We start from the raw sequence: 13,899 nt of genomic DNA on the forward strand, positions 1-13,899 counted from the left end.
ATCAATTTAATTTGAATGAGAGCCACAGGTTGTTGCCTCCTCTTGCTGCTCTTCCTTTGGCCAGGGTCTCTGGGTAGTCTTCATTGGTAGCTGAGAAAAAGTTGTATTATAAACTGGAGAATAATTTACAATGATAGTGTTGGTAAAGACAGTCCATTGCAACACATCAGACCAAGTCCTAGGCTTCTATCTGCCCCTTTTGCATTGCTTAAGTAGCAAACAGGAATCTTTAATTTGGTTTAAGCAGCTATTTGAGGTTTCCCCTCCAGAGAGTTATACCAGCTCTACCTCATGTTCCTCAGTGTGTGGGGGATGTCCAAGGAACCGGCCATTAACTGCTGGAGCAATAATGTTTCCTGGTTGCTGGAATAGGCCACTGAGGTGTAACTTAAAGCAATCGGATGCTCCTTTTAATTGCTCCAGTTGCCATCCAGCCACTGCCTAGGTCCAGGGTTGGGAGCATAAAACTATCTTGTCTCTCTCCTTTTATGTCTTCTGCTGAGCACAGCTCAACAGGACCCAAGAATTGGGACTAATTAATATATTCCACCTTGAATCTGTGATCAAGGATTCTGTGAATGCAATGCTAAATGAAGATATACAGGTGGGCCCTTGAAAGTAAGGGAGAAGTTAAAATAAAAGGAATCTCCTGTATTTTGTGGTGGCAAAAATCCCCCAATTGTATCATCATCTGATGTGAAGAGCATGTTCTTTCATGGCATGTAGGGACAGCGGTGCTGGAACAATTTGTATAGTGGGGGTACTGAGAGCCATTGAATCAAACTGTAAACCCTATATATGATGGAAACCACTTCAAGCCAGGGGGATGTGGCAGCAACCCTGCCCCCCCCGCCCTCGTTCCAGCACCTATGGTTAGGGATACTCATTTCTTAAAATTTGTGCTATACTAAATAAAGAACTGGCCACACCATGCTCTGGGAATACTTCACTCTTAAAAATACACCCTCCAATAAACAACCTCCGGCAAGTACCTGCAGATAACCCAGCCTTGTAGCAATGTAAATATAACAAAGATTTAATAAACCCATTGACAAAATCACCACCTTCCCTCCCCTCAACCAACTCCTTATACAAAGGGATTTCCTATCTTTGCATTAACAAGGGAGGAATAGAAGGAAAGTTAGTGTACCTTCTGCCAAAGCATCATCAGCAAACAGTGGGCCTATTTTTCTTTTCACTATGGATGTCTACACACCCTGGGGGAGCGAGCTTCCCAGCCTGGGTTGACAGACTGGGGCTAGCAGGACTTGGCTAGTACTCTAGAAACAGCGGTTTGAAGTTGCAGCTTGGGCTGGAACTTTGGCTCTGAAGCCTAGGAATTGGGATGGGCTTTGGAGCCTAAGCAGCAGCCCTGAGCAGCAACTTCAAAGCAGTGTCCACACAGTTATTTTTAGAACACTCTTGTGAGCCCCACTAGCCTAAGTCTGTTTACCTGGGCTGTGTAGATATACCCATTTCGACCAGCTAGACACCATGGTACCTCCACGACTTCAGTGTACTGAATCCTGATTTATACCAGTGTAATTCAAGGCAGAATTTGGTCTGATCTATATATGTCAGAATGCTGTTTATTGACAAGTGATATGATGAAATAACAAACACTTTTTAAAAAGAATTCTCCTGCACTGGGGAAAGACTAAAGCTAAGACAAACCACATTGTGTGTCTAGCAACATTGCAGTTTCGAAAGCAGGGCAGAAAAGCAGAATGGGATAGTGACTCTGAGCGAAAGTAATAGCTCAGGCTCAAACAGTCAGTCTGTTTAGAGAGAAGGATTATTATGATTAGTGCCAGTGCACATGGATAACCCTCTTTCTTTTTCTGTGACACATCTGTGGATGATCCCCCCTTCAAACCTGTGTGCTGCTTGCAGTGTAACTGGAAAATACAAAAATCAAACATCTGTGTTCCAGATAGACATAGCCCCACAGTATGTATGCCACTGATAATCCATCTGCAAAACATGTTACTCTTCAGTTACTTGACATAGTGTGGGCAGGGGGCTTGGGATTCAGGAAAGAAACGGGGGCGGGGGGGGGGGGTAGAAACAGAGAGAGAGAGAGAAAAAAAGCATTATCTATTGTGCAAATAGAAGCTTATTTTTCCCCACTGCCTTCTGTTTGTCTTTTTAGACCAAATTCTGCAGGAGGATACACATGCACAACTTCCATCGATTTTTAATGGGAAATCAGCATGTGCATCCATGAGCAGAATCTGGCCTTTGTGAGAAGTGTGCGGTTCTCTTTCATACTCTAGCAGTGATACGGAATACTAAGAAGATAATTCTTTTACATCCCTTTTGTTTAGCAAACATAAGACATATTGTCAATACCAGGTTATCTGGTTATCCGTAAGTGCATGATATTAACTATAGATTACCATCGAATAGAATAACTGTTTCAACATATGCTCATCTCTTAATATGCTAAAGGCCCAATCCTGCAGCTTCTGCATTGAAATGAAGTCCAATGCATAGTGCAGCTGAAGAATCAAGCCATAAAACTTCTACAATAAGACACTGGGATGTTCTTAAATGAATGATTGTCATAAAAATAAATGTCCAAATAACGAATTTTGCAGAGTTTTGTCACCAAAATTAGACAGCCAACAGCATTTTACTGTGCTACACAATGCAAATATAAAAACATAGAAATGGCCATATTGGGTCAGACAGTGGTCCATCTAGCGCAGTCTCCTGACTTCTGACAGTGGCCGGTGCCATATACTTCAGAGGGAATGAAAAGAACAGGGCAAGTGTTGTCCAGTCCCAGTTGCTGGCAGTTAGAAGACACCCAGATTATGGAGTTGCATCCCTGACCATCTTGGCTAATAACTATTGATGGGCCTATCCTCCATAAACTTATCTAATTCTCTTTTTAACCCAGTTATACTTTTAGCCTGCACAACATCCCCTGCCAAAGAGTGCTGCAGGCTGACTGTGCTTGGACTGTGCATTGTGTGAAGAAGTAATCTCACAACACTGTTTTACAATACAAGTATTCTTAATCTAATGATATTTAAATTGTTGAAGACTTCAGTCATCACTTTCAGTCATTCTGTTTCTGCAGAGGATGATGGAAAAAGCTCTGTAGGTTTTCACTAATTCACATCCACAGAGATTATACTCAATTTAAGTGCCAATATTTTTATCCATAACCCTGAAACATAGGTTTTTGGGACACCTTCCTTCCTCAGTTTCTGTAAGCCTCAAGCCTAGCTATGATGATAGTAGACAGAACTGAGCAGTATCAGTGAATCCACTGGATTGTAAACTCTTTGGGGTATGGTCTGTCATTTGTTCTGTGTTTCTACAGCAACCAGCACAATAGGATTCTTGTCTATGACTAAGGCTCTTACTTGCTAAGGTAATATAAATAACAAATAACAGACTCACATGGTAGAAAAACTTCAGTGGCAGGAATTGAGAGAGAATTAAGATAGAACTGAGCATAGAATATCTCCTTGGTGGTTAAGGAGCCCCAGGAGAGTTCATCCATGCTTAATAAGCACAGTCAACCTGTTTTCAGTCTTTCTGAATCAAACAGGGTAGGAAAACATTTGACAATGAACTGGGCATTGTCTGGATCCTTTATAAGGAAGGCAAACACAGAATGCATCAGTGGGTCTGTCTGAATTTTATGGATTTCATGGCCTGGTTGGGTTCGGAAAGGGGTAGTTTGGCAAGGGGAACAATGGAAGAACAGATGTTAATGTCAGTGATCAGTGATGGCCAGTGCTATTCTGCAAATTATGAGAAACAGCAGGGTTTCATTTTTATTAAACATAGATTATGCTATAAAAAAGTGGCAGTTCTAAAAAAAAATCCTACTTTTAGAGAAAATGTCTGTCCTCAGCCATCTGTATACAACTTCTGTTGGAACCAATGGGATTTGTGTGCGCATATCTGAGGGTAGAATTTGGCCTTATAAGCTGAGGCACTGACGTAGAAGAGAAGTATTTATGTCTATTTAATCTCTTTTCTTCTGTGTTCTCTCATCTGTCTTTTCTCTCTGGTTTCTCTTCTGATCAATTGTCTTTCCCTCACCCAACCCCCATATATAATAATGGTAGCACAACATTATACGTAGAACCTTTTTCTGCTATCAGCTTCTATCAAAGCTCTGAGCCAAATATTGCCTGAGATATCTGCATGTATCTTTCATGTCATGAGAGTGGTGCACAAATATACACCTGTGGACTGACTCTGGCTATTAGCATGTCTATGTGTATTATTTTTGTGACTACTTTAAACTGTGCAAAGAGGAATACAAAAAAAAAACCCTCAGAAAACCAAGAAGAAAGGCAGGAGGAAGCCTAATTTCAGTATGTTGAAAGAAACTGCAACTATGTGTCTCAAATCTCACAGCTGAGAATCTGGTAATGTTTTCTCCCTACAGCATTCTGACTCCAATTGCAACCTGAAGAAGCGAATGAACTCCACAACCTCTCAGATGGACCAGTCTCCTGAAGCCAGCATAATATCCAATAGTGCATCTCAAAGTCAACCGATATCTATTCCCCCACCAGCACTCGGAGGCACTAGTAAAATAGACCAATATTCCAGGATCCTCTTTCCAGTGGCATTTGCAGGATTCAACCTGGTATATTGGGTTGTTTATCTTTCAAAGGATACTATGGAAGTGAGTACTAGCATTTAATTGCATTCAACTGTTACAGAATGGAAGTATGCTTTGGGGGCCAGCATTCTTTTTAATTCAGCCTTGGAACTTCAGTTACTCAGTTCTTTGCAGCATAGAAATTTTTAATAATACATATTAGCAGCCAGTGAGAATGGTGTGTTGAAGACAAGGAAGTAATATTATTCATAGGGGAGAAATTAAAACCTTTTCTTTCAACATACTTTGAGCAGGTTGGGAGCAGTTGTCTAAGATTGTATTCCTAGCAAAAATATATATATAATTTTATTTCTTTCATCACTTAATCTTGCTAGGTGTGACAGGGAATGGCATAGTATTTGTTGAAGCAGTGCAATGAAGGAGATAAGAACCCTAATATAGCCTATGATTGTCTTAAGATGATGAGTTTATTTTGCATGGTCTCTTAAAAAAAAGGAAAGTTTAAGATGCATTCTAAACATTAAACAGTAGGGGGAAAATGGCTGCACTTGCATTGTACACTCTCTAAATATTGTTCCATCATTAATTTATATCTATATCTATCTACCTATCTATATATAAAAACCCTGGTGCATCTTTTTACCTCAATAAAGTTTGAATACACACAGGCACATACTCCCACCCCTCCACACCCCGTCCCCCTTTGCATAACTCTGTTTAAAAGATTTAGTCTTATCTGCATTAAATGGCACAATGTCTTGTCCTTCGTATTCCCAGCCTCATTCCTAGGTGGCATGGAAAAGATGCATATGATGCAAATTAAATGCTTCTGGGATAATCTGTCAATGATTAGTTTATCATTTCCAGACAGTCATTAAAACCCTAAATCTTTCTTCTAGTAGCTTAAATTCTCCTTTGAATTTACTCTCTTTCACCTAAATGCAGCAGATGGGACAAAAGAATGATACAAACCATGAGGTGTTTACTTTGTTGCCATGTTGTCTTTGAACACCTAATACATTCCACTGGGTGTTATGAATATACTCTGCTCTGTGTGTGAGAGTTACAGAGAGAATGGCCACATTTGGACAATACTGAATACACAACAGAGAGCGAAAACATATATACTTCTCTCTCTCTTTCTCTCACACACACACACACCAATCAGAAATATTCAGGTTCCCCTAAAACAAATATATAAAATACATAATTACATGAACTGGTAGTATGAGAGTTTGGGGGGCAGATCCTCAGCTATTGCAAACTGGTATAAACTCCACTGACTTTACTGGAGCTGTTCTGATTTGTACCAGATGAGGATCTCGCTCTGAAATTCTAAACTGAGGTATGGAAAATGAAAGACTATTGTTGTTTTCCCACAGTAGCTATGGAAAATTTAAGTTGAACCAGGTATATTACCATAAATATTAACCCTAGACTTTTCAAAGGCATCTCAAATTGTGCTGACTGCAATAATTTTTCATGTGTCACTTTTAAATGCTCCCAAAAAGGCACACACAACTGAGAAATTCTTTTCAATACTAGCCTTATAGTATGGCAAAAATCCTAAAGCAGAACTACAAAAAGGGAGACTATTGACACTTAGTGTTTCAGTATTTTTCAGACACCTCTCTGTAAATTACATTTTGCTTTTCGTTTACTCATGTGTGAAGAATAATGGCTTTGATATTCATTGTTAGAATTATAATCTACTATACCATCTCACTAACTTGTCATTATTGCTTCAAATGCCTGTAGTCGTTTTGCTATATTAATCTTTTCTACTCAAGGCATAAGTGAATTCTGCAAAGCCCAGGCCATATAAACAGGCCAATTCAACTCAATTGCAGGATTAGGCCCAAAGTTACTAAACAGGGATACGCTACTGAAATAAATTGATTTAACAAATTGAATCCTGCCACAATATCTTTGAACGTCATTAATATTTTTCACACCCTCGCTACATTGGACCAGTGTATAACTTGCATAAGAAGTCAATGGAGATTAGTCAGTAGACTTGCATCTACTTTACGGAAGTGGCACATTCAGTCCATAGAGCCTTTCTTTTCCAAAAAAAGAAGCAAACTATGCACATTTTGATATAACAATCCAGTTTTATTAGATTTTTTAAAATCAGTTATTTATGACATCTTTTAAAAAAAATAAATACCTTAATATTATCCAAATATCCATTTCATGTGCAAACACTCTGGCACATTCTGTATAGTAATATTATCAGGGACTAGTGACCCCAGTCATGAATGTGCTTAAATGCTTTGCAGAACCAGTGAATAGTTTCACTAATCATAGAGCAAAGTTACACACGTTTAAATGCTTTGCAGGATTAGGGCCGACAGGAGATCTAGATCACTGTAATATGGACCTTATGAAGTTATAGTTTTAATTATTTATCACTTGGGCTTCACAAATTAATAACAGCTTGCATGTGTGTTTGCATTTTTTAAAAAATAAATCCACTTTGTACAGTCAGATCTCATAATCTAAGCAAGGGTAGTCTGGATAAGTAGTTGAATGGGAGACCTTTAAGGAAATCATACAATAGGTGTTGCAATAAGTGGTGTTGTTGTTTCTGAAAATGGTACTTTTACCCCTTTAGTCTGTAGTCAGTCAAGATTGCTCCAGTATGTTTTATGGGGGAGAGTGTGGGGCTAGAACTACTGGGTCAGATCCTCAGCTGATTTAAACTGGGTGTAGCTCCATTGAGCAAGGTCAACGGAATGATGCTACTTTGTACTAGCTGAGAAACTGACCAACCATTTTTTAGATGAGACTTAACAACGAGCTCTGGTTCACTTGTAATAAAGACCCATGGCACTTTTTGTAAGTGCAGGTGTGTTAACACAGATGTCTTGGTTGTTTTCCAATTCAGATCATTATATAGTCTGCCCAAATTCTTTTTTTTATTTCAGTAGGCTACAGTATTCTTCTTTACCTCATGACCTGGAGTCAGACCCTCATCTGGAGTGAATCCGCATAGTTACACTGAAGTCAGTGGAGCCATGCTGATTTACACCAGCTGAAGATCTGTCCCCTAGACTTTTGGGAAGCATTGCTGTGCACTATCAAATAGTTACTGCTTATTGCCCAAATCATAAGTGGCTGCATTTTAGCGGTGAATGAAGTGATCCCTGTATAGTTTGCATGGTGTGTCAGTTAATAAAATTTGTAAAGCACTTCGGGATTCATAATGAGGTGCAGTGCTTTATAAATGTTAAATCATTATCATTAAATAATTTTCTTATTAGAGAACAGTATAATTCTGGAAAACGCAATTAAAAAGGAAAAAATAAAAATATTAAATGCACAAATGCAATAATTAGATTTTTGTATATTGAAAGAAGTGCCTTCCCATGTTTACGTATTCTGAATGTTGTTTATATATGCAGAACAATAGAAAATACCACAAGGGAAAAATATACTATAAATACAAACAAAGTGATCAAGGGAAAAATGTTGTCCTAATGTATACATAAATCATATCAACTTCAACAAGCTAAAAACTGTAACTGAGCATTTATGCCCATTGGTCACAGAATGCCACAGGATAAATTTATGGTTCCTTTATACCAATCCATCTGTTCAAGGCAGCGATATACCAGTGGATCCAAGCATTGGAGGATTTCTCCTAGAGAGAGGAATCCATTGATGGCAGAGTGCTGACACAGCAGGTCCTATGTTGTACAGTCCTCCTAAAATCTGGATTATGGCGCATGGCTGGGGAAAGTTGGTGCACTGGGACGTTACTGAATCCAGCTGAACTCTGGGTGCTTGAACAGACCCTGGCAGCCTTCCAAGCTGGTTTGTTTTATGCAGTTGATAATTCATGACATCAGGAATGGGGGTTGCATAAATGGTGTAATGCCAGACCCTCTCCCCCTTACTGGTCCTGTGCCAAGTACAACTCAGCTGGATCAGAGAATTTCACAAATAAGTTTAGCAAATTTTTTGTAAAATTGCTAGTTTGATCTATGTTGGGGGTCCCCTGAGACCTCTTCCACACGGTTACCAAAGAAGTCATTTTGACTCCAGTCTCATCACTCAGGCTCCTTTATTTTGCATACATCAAAGCTATGCTGAGTTGATCAGATTCAAGTATAGGGGGTGGGTATAGGCAAAAGTTTTCCTTACATACATCTTTGCCAACACTAGCATTCTTAACAATACAGTGCATCACACGCTTCCGGATTGGTTTGGTTACTCTGCAGGAATCAATCCCAGTACAGCATGCTTTGTCCACACATTGTGCACGCACGACCTACTTTTTACCTCATCTTACATTTCAGGCTTATCTTGTCTGTTGTAAATGGTACCCTGAAATTCCCCCTTATCTCAGCTAATGCAGACATCCTGTCTCTAGCCAACTGATCAATTTACCTCGCCCATCATGCTCACTAAGAAATGAGGCAAATAACTTACTTATGCCCAGGCCTACATTACATTTAAGTAAAATGACAGAACCCTCTGAAATGAAAGAAAAGCAAATGCAAGTTAAAACAAGATGATTTGGGGAAGTTTTTGTTCATGAAGAAAATAGGGTAAAGAGAAATGATTCACATCTTGGCTAGATCATGAGTGAAAATGAGTTTTCTTTGTCCTTAAATAGCAATTATCCATATCATAAAACCACTACACAGTTTGGTATTTTTGACACACTTGGACATTATTGCTCAACACCTGTTCAGGGCTGGAGTAGCAGTGGTGTTGCAGGGCCACAGTTGTATCAGCAGAGTTGTGAAATGAAGCTAACACAATGTTCTGCCTGCTGTTTGCTTGGCTTTACAGTTAGTGATTTTAGAATCACACTGATTTTTTCCTCTCATGCAATTCGTAACAGGAAAATTGAAGTGTTTGTAATGTTTTATATAAAAAAATCCTGAAACCACAGATGTCAGTTTCTAGACCAAAATGAATTTTGGTAGCCATGTTATAAGCCTCTGCAAAGATAGCATTTCAGTTATAAATCTGACAGATGTTTAACTGCAGCAGCATGGATGTACCATTTATAATGTGAAAAATCAAAGCATTAAAACTACTACTTTAAGAGGACTTATTTCCTTTCTATATAAGGTCAATTTGTAATTAATTTAGCTGCAAAATATCAGAATATAACTTTCTCATCATACCTACATGACACTGGAATACTGCCAACTGTATTTGCATGCACACACTCATCCGCTGAGTACAGTGGCAGGCAGCATTCCAAAACCACCAGGACAGACAAGTCAGATACAGGGATTTATGAGTGGAGAATCTAACAAATTTGAAAAAAAATATTGGTTGCTTCAGCAAAAGCTGCCCTAGTCCTGAAATAATCCTAACTATTGGAAATAATATGCGAGGGATAATAAATTCCCCCAAATAAACTTTGTTCACGCAGTTCTATATGAGACATACTGTCCAAAACCAAAGTGCAATTAATAATGTATGAGAAAGATAGCCATTGCCATTAAAAATTTGGACTAGTGGTCCATTTGCTCCAGTGTCCAGTCTCTGACATTGGCTGGCTGCTTCAGAGGAAGGTGCAAGAAGCCCTGCAGTGGGCAGTTATGGGAACATCTGCCCCAAAGGAATCTTTCTCCATCTTTCACAATCAGTAAGAGTCTGATTTATGACCTGAAGAATGAGGATTTATATCCCTTCCCAAATTGTGGTGGGTTTTTTTTTTTAACCTCCATATTGTAACTCTGGCTGTTTTTGTTATGCGCATACCTGGAGATGAGCATGGTGGGGTAGAGGAAGGAAGCTTTGTAGGGGCTTAAAGGCAAAGATGTAGAGTTGGAATGTGATGCAGAAACTCCACGGAGATGTGAGTGAGGAATTGATTTTAGGAGCAGCAGAGTGGATAGACCAGCAGAAAGAAGTGTGAGAACTGGAAAGGCGTTTAACATAAGAACGGCCATACTGGGTCAGATCTACGGTCCATCTAGCCCAGTATCGTGTCTTCTGACAGTAGCCACTGCCAGGTGCCCCAGAGGGAATGAACAGAACAGGTAATCATCAAGTGATCCATCCCCTGTTGCCCATTCCCATGTATAATATGTTAACATTCATAAAACCTCGCTGACCCTTGGAATGTATATAATATCATGCTTCATTTTAACCACTGGAAAATAAAATGAACTGCAAAAGAACTAACCAGAGTCATTAGCATGCATACTTAGAATTCAGCTTTGCTGATCCCAGTAGTGAACATTGTTTCTAATCCTGAGAAGATTCTTCCTTACAATATGTTGCTGGTTTAAGCCTGCTGAGGCAGCTGCGAATCAATAGCTAAGTTGTGTTGTTGATTGACTGCATTGTTGGCAGCACATGACTGAAATTTCCCTTGTATCTTTTCTTCCAGTTTTTTGAACCCACTGCAATGCATCTTCGGAATGACTACCAGCCCAACTGATATGTGCAACACCGCTTTGACAAATCACTGGCCGTCTTGTAGAGCTCAGTGACTTCAGAGGATGAGTGTCTATCTCTGCCTGCTGTAAATGTAAAATATCATGTCTTTATGTGGGACACCATCGGGAAATGTAGACTCTTGGCCGCTTGAAGGGACAGACTATCTAAGGTGTTGATTCAGAGTGCAAGCTCAAGTTCTTATTTTGTTAAATGGTTTAGGACTGGGTATTATACTTGTTCTAATTCTATTATGAATGTTTGAAGGTAAATCTTGAACCAAAATTGAGATTCCTTGTAACATCTCCCTTAAGTACTTTTAAGGGTACTAATGAAAACCTGATTCTGAGCTAGCGTGAGTAGGCTCTGCTCCATTGCAGTCAATAGGGCTGTTGTCAATTTACACCTAATATCTGTTGAGCTGTCCTGTCAAAGAGGGCGGAACCCTCTCTGGTTTTCATGATGAATGCTGCACATTTGTTTGTATCCTTGTTTTTATCATCTTGTTTAAATGTAAACTTTAAATGAAGATTCATACACTGTTGTAAAAAAAATCCAAAACCATATGCCAAGCAGAATGGAACAGGACATGTAAACCATTGCTTATGAATCTGATCTCGTAAATTAGGATATTGCACTTTATCTTGCCAATACACAGATAAGTACTACCAGCAAGTTTAGTGTCACTTTCATCCCCATTAGATTTGAAGGTATTTACAATTTGATTCACACTCCTGTAACAAAGAAAGGTCTAGTCTTTGTTGTAGTATTTATGTTACATATTTCTTTGCTTTCTGACATTTTATTATATACCCACCCTTCATCTCCATTACCCTTGTTATTTAAGAATGTAATTGGAGAGAACTTACCCCATGAAATAAAACCTGAGCCTTCTTTCTAGCAAGCCCAGTGGATACTGGTAGGCACTGAGAACAACATGCAGTAGAAATAAACTAAGAACTCCCACATTTATATTAAACTGTTGTTAAACTAAATGGAATTAAAATGAATGGGATTAGGTGCTGTTCATAGATCTAAGCATTGCAAAGGATTTCTTGTTTCATCTAAACCAAACCTCTTTATCACTAGTTAATATTCAGGGACTAGATTTTCAGCTCTTGTAAGTTCTCCATGCTTCACTGACTTCACTTGAGCTATGCCAATTTACACCATCTTAGGATCTGGCTTTAGTTGTCTACCTTCCCCCTATTTTAATAGGCATGTAGCTTCTCCTGGTCTGGCAACCAGACAGCTAACACTAGGTCAGATCCTTAGTTCAATTTCAGCCTCCACCTGTGTGTACTTTATGTGGGTGGAGTAAGTTTCATGCTCAGTACACTTGGGCTGATATAGTAATTGCAGCCGACACACAGAGATGTCATTATATGCAGTTTATTTTATTCCAGAGGCAACAGACTGGCATGTTTGAATGTACTTGTAAGTGTACTGAATTATTTCCCATTTGCTCTGAAACCAGAATTGTGAAAGCTTTCCCCATTTTTAGTCTCCATACAATATCTTCATTAAACACGGACCCCCCCAACTTTGTATTTTATAATTTGTAAATATATTTACTTGACAAAGAACAAACTGCATTTCAGGGGCCCAAAGGTTATTTGTATTTTAATGTGGATATTTGGCTTGTGTAACTGTAGTCATTTTTGCTTTACAAACACGTTTATATTAATAATACACACCCCTGTGAGTAATCTACCACAGGTTTCAAAATAATTTTGGACAGCCTTGTTTATAAAATATAAATGTATAAAGGTGAAGGGAAAGCTAAACTGGAATTGAAAAAAGCTTAATTTTGTATTTATCTTTGTTTTAGTTAAAATAACTCAATCTAAACATAAGCTGTGAAACAAATCCTTTCAAATGCCTTTGAAAAAATGTGCTTGACACCTACAGCTCCCCCTGATTACAGTGTTTTAATCTATAGGTTCATTCAATGAAACTTATCTAAACTTGGAAATAACATATTAGCGCCTTCACAACTGACGTTGAGCTCTCAGGTTTTGACCCATATATATTCTGTATAGTATGGGCCCAAATTCTGTTCATCTGACTTCAGTGGGATTTCTTTCTTACCTGTACAGGGTGAACAGCAGTTGCCTCTGTGTATCTGCTTGGACACTTGAGCATATGTAGCTCAAATTAAAAGAAATTAAGGGAAGTAGTTAATTTTCCCTTGCATTTTCTAAAGGAGGAACAATCCTGCTCATAATTACTACTACATGTACACTGCTTTTATAAGATGTGAACCATTGAAATAGGAATAGTAGGAACTAGACAGTGGTGCTGTAAGTAGTTCCACTCACCACTATTGCACCCCCTTGTCCTGGGGTGTGGGATGGCAGGTGCTCTCTGCCTCAGTTTACAAGGAGTAGCAACTGGTCCAGACGGGGGTGGTCTGTACTATAAGCTCAGCATACAATCCTTAAATGGTTAACTCATAACTGCGTAGAATCTGGCTATCCATTCTTTTAAATGGGCAAACAAAAATAAAAGACACACATGTGGCTGCAGTGCTATAAGCCAAGGACCACATTGGACCGAACCTGGCCTGGTTCTGAGTTAGCTCCTTCATCCCAGCACTACCCTCAAAGGAAGCAGGTAAGCCTTCTTAATTGGCCTGCTGGCTCCCTATTCACCCATATCACCTCCTGGTCCTTCTAGGCCAGGGGCGGGCAAACTTTTTGGCCTGAGGGCCGCATCGGGTTGCAAAAATTGTATGGAGGGCCGGTTAGGGGAGGCTGTGCCTCCCCAAACAGCCAGGCGTGGCCCAGCCCCTGCCACCTATCTGATCCTCCCAGCTTCTTGCCCCTGACAGTCCCCCTCAGGACTCCTGTCCCATCCACGCCCCTCTGCACCCTGTCCCCTGACCACCC

The 13,899-nt window shown here is 39.4% G+C and overlaps 1 protein-coding gene across 6 annotated transcripts in view; it reads left to right on the forward strand.

Annotated features, from left to right (window-relative positions):
- The window catches only part of GABRA6 (gamma-aminobutyric acid type A receptor subunit alpha6), a 31,415-nt gene extending 18,676 nt beyond the window's left edge, over window positions 1–12,739 (forward strand). For 5 of the 6 annotated variants that reach the window (XM_073355909.1, XM_073355904.1, XM_073355906.1 and 2 more), the window contains 2 exons: window positions 4,418–4,660; window positions 10,962–12,739. In XM_073355909.1, coding sequence (XP_073212010.1) covers window positions 4,418–4,660; window positions 10,962–11,012 — 294 coding nt within the window. In that variant the 3' untranslated portion in view covers window positions 11,013–12,739. Of the gene's footprint in view, window positions 1–4,417; window positions 4,679–10,961 lie in introns of those variants that run through there. The other variant, XM_073355905.1, reaches the window with a different exon arrangement.
- Window positions 12,740–13,899: the final 1,160 nt, after the last annotated feature.

This window comes from Lepidochelys kempii, chromosome 8 (genome assembly GCF_965140265.1).
Source record: "Lepidochelys kempii isolate rLepKem1 chromosome 8, rLepKem1.hap2, whole genome shotgun sequence".
NCBI classification, from domain to species: Eukaryota; Metazoa; Chordata; order Testudines; family Cheloniidae; genus Lepidochelys; species Lepidochelys kempii.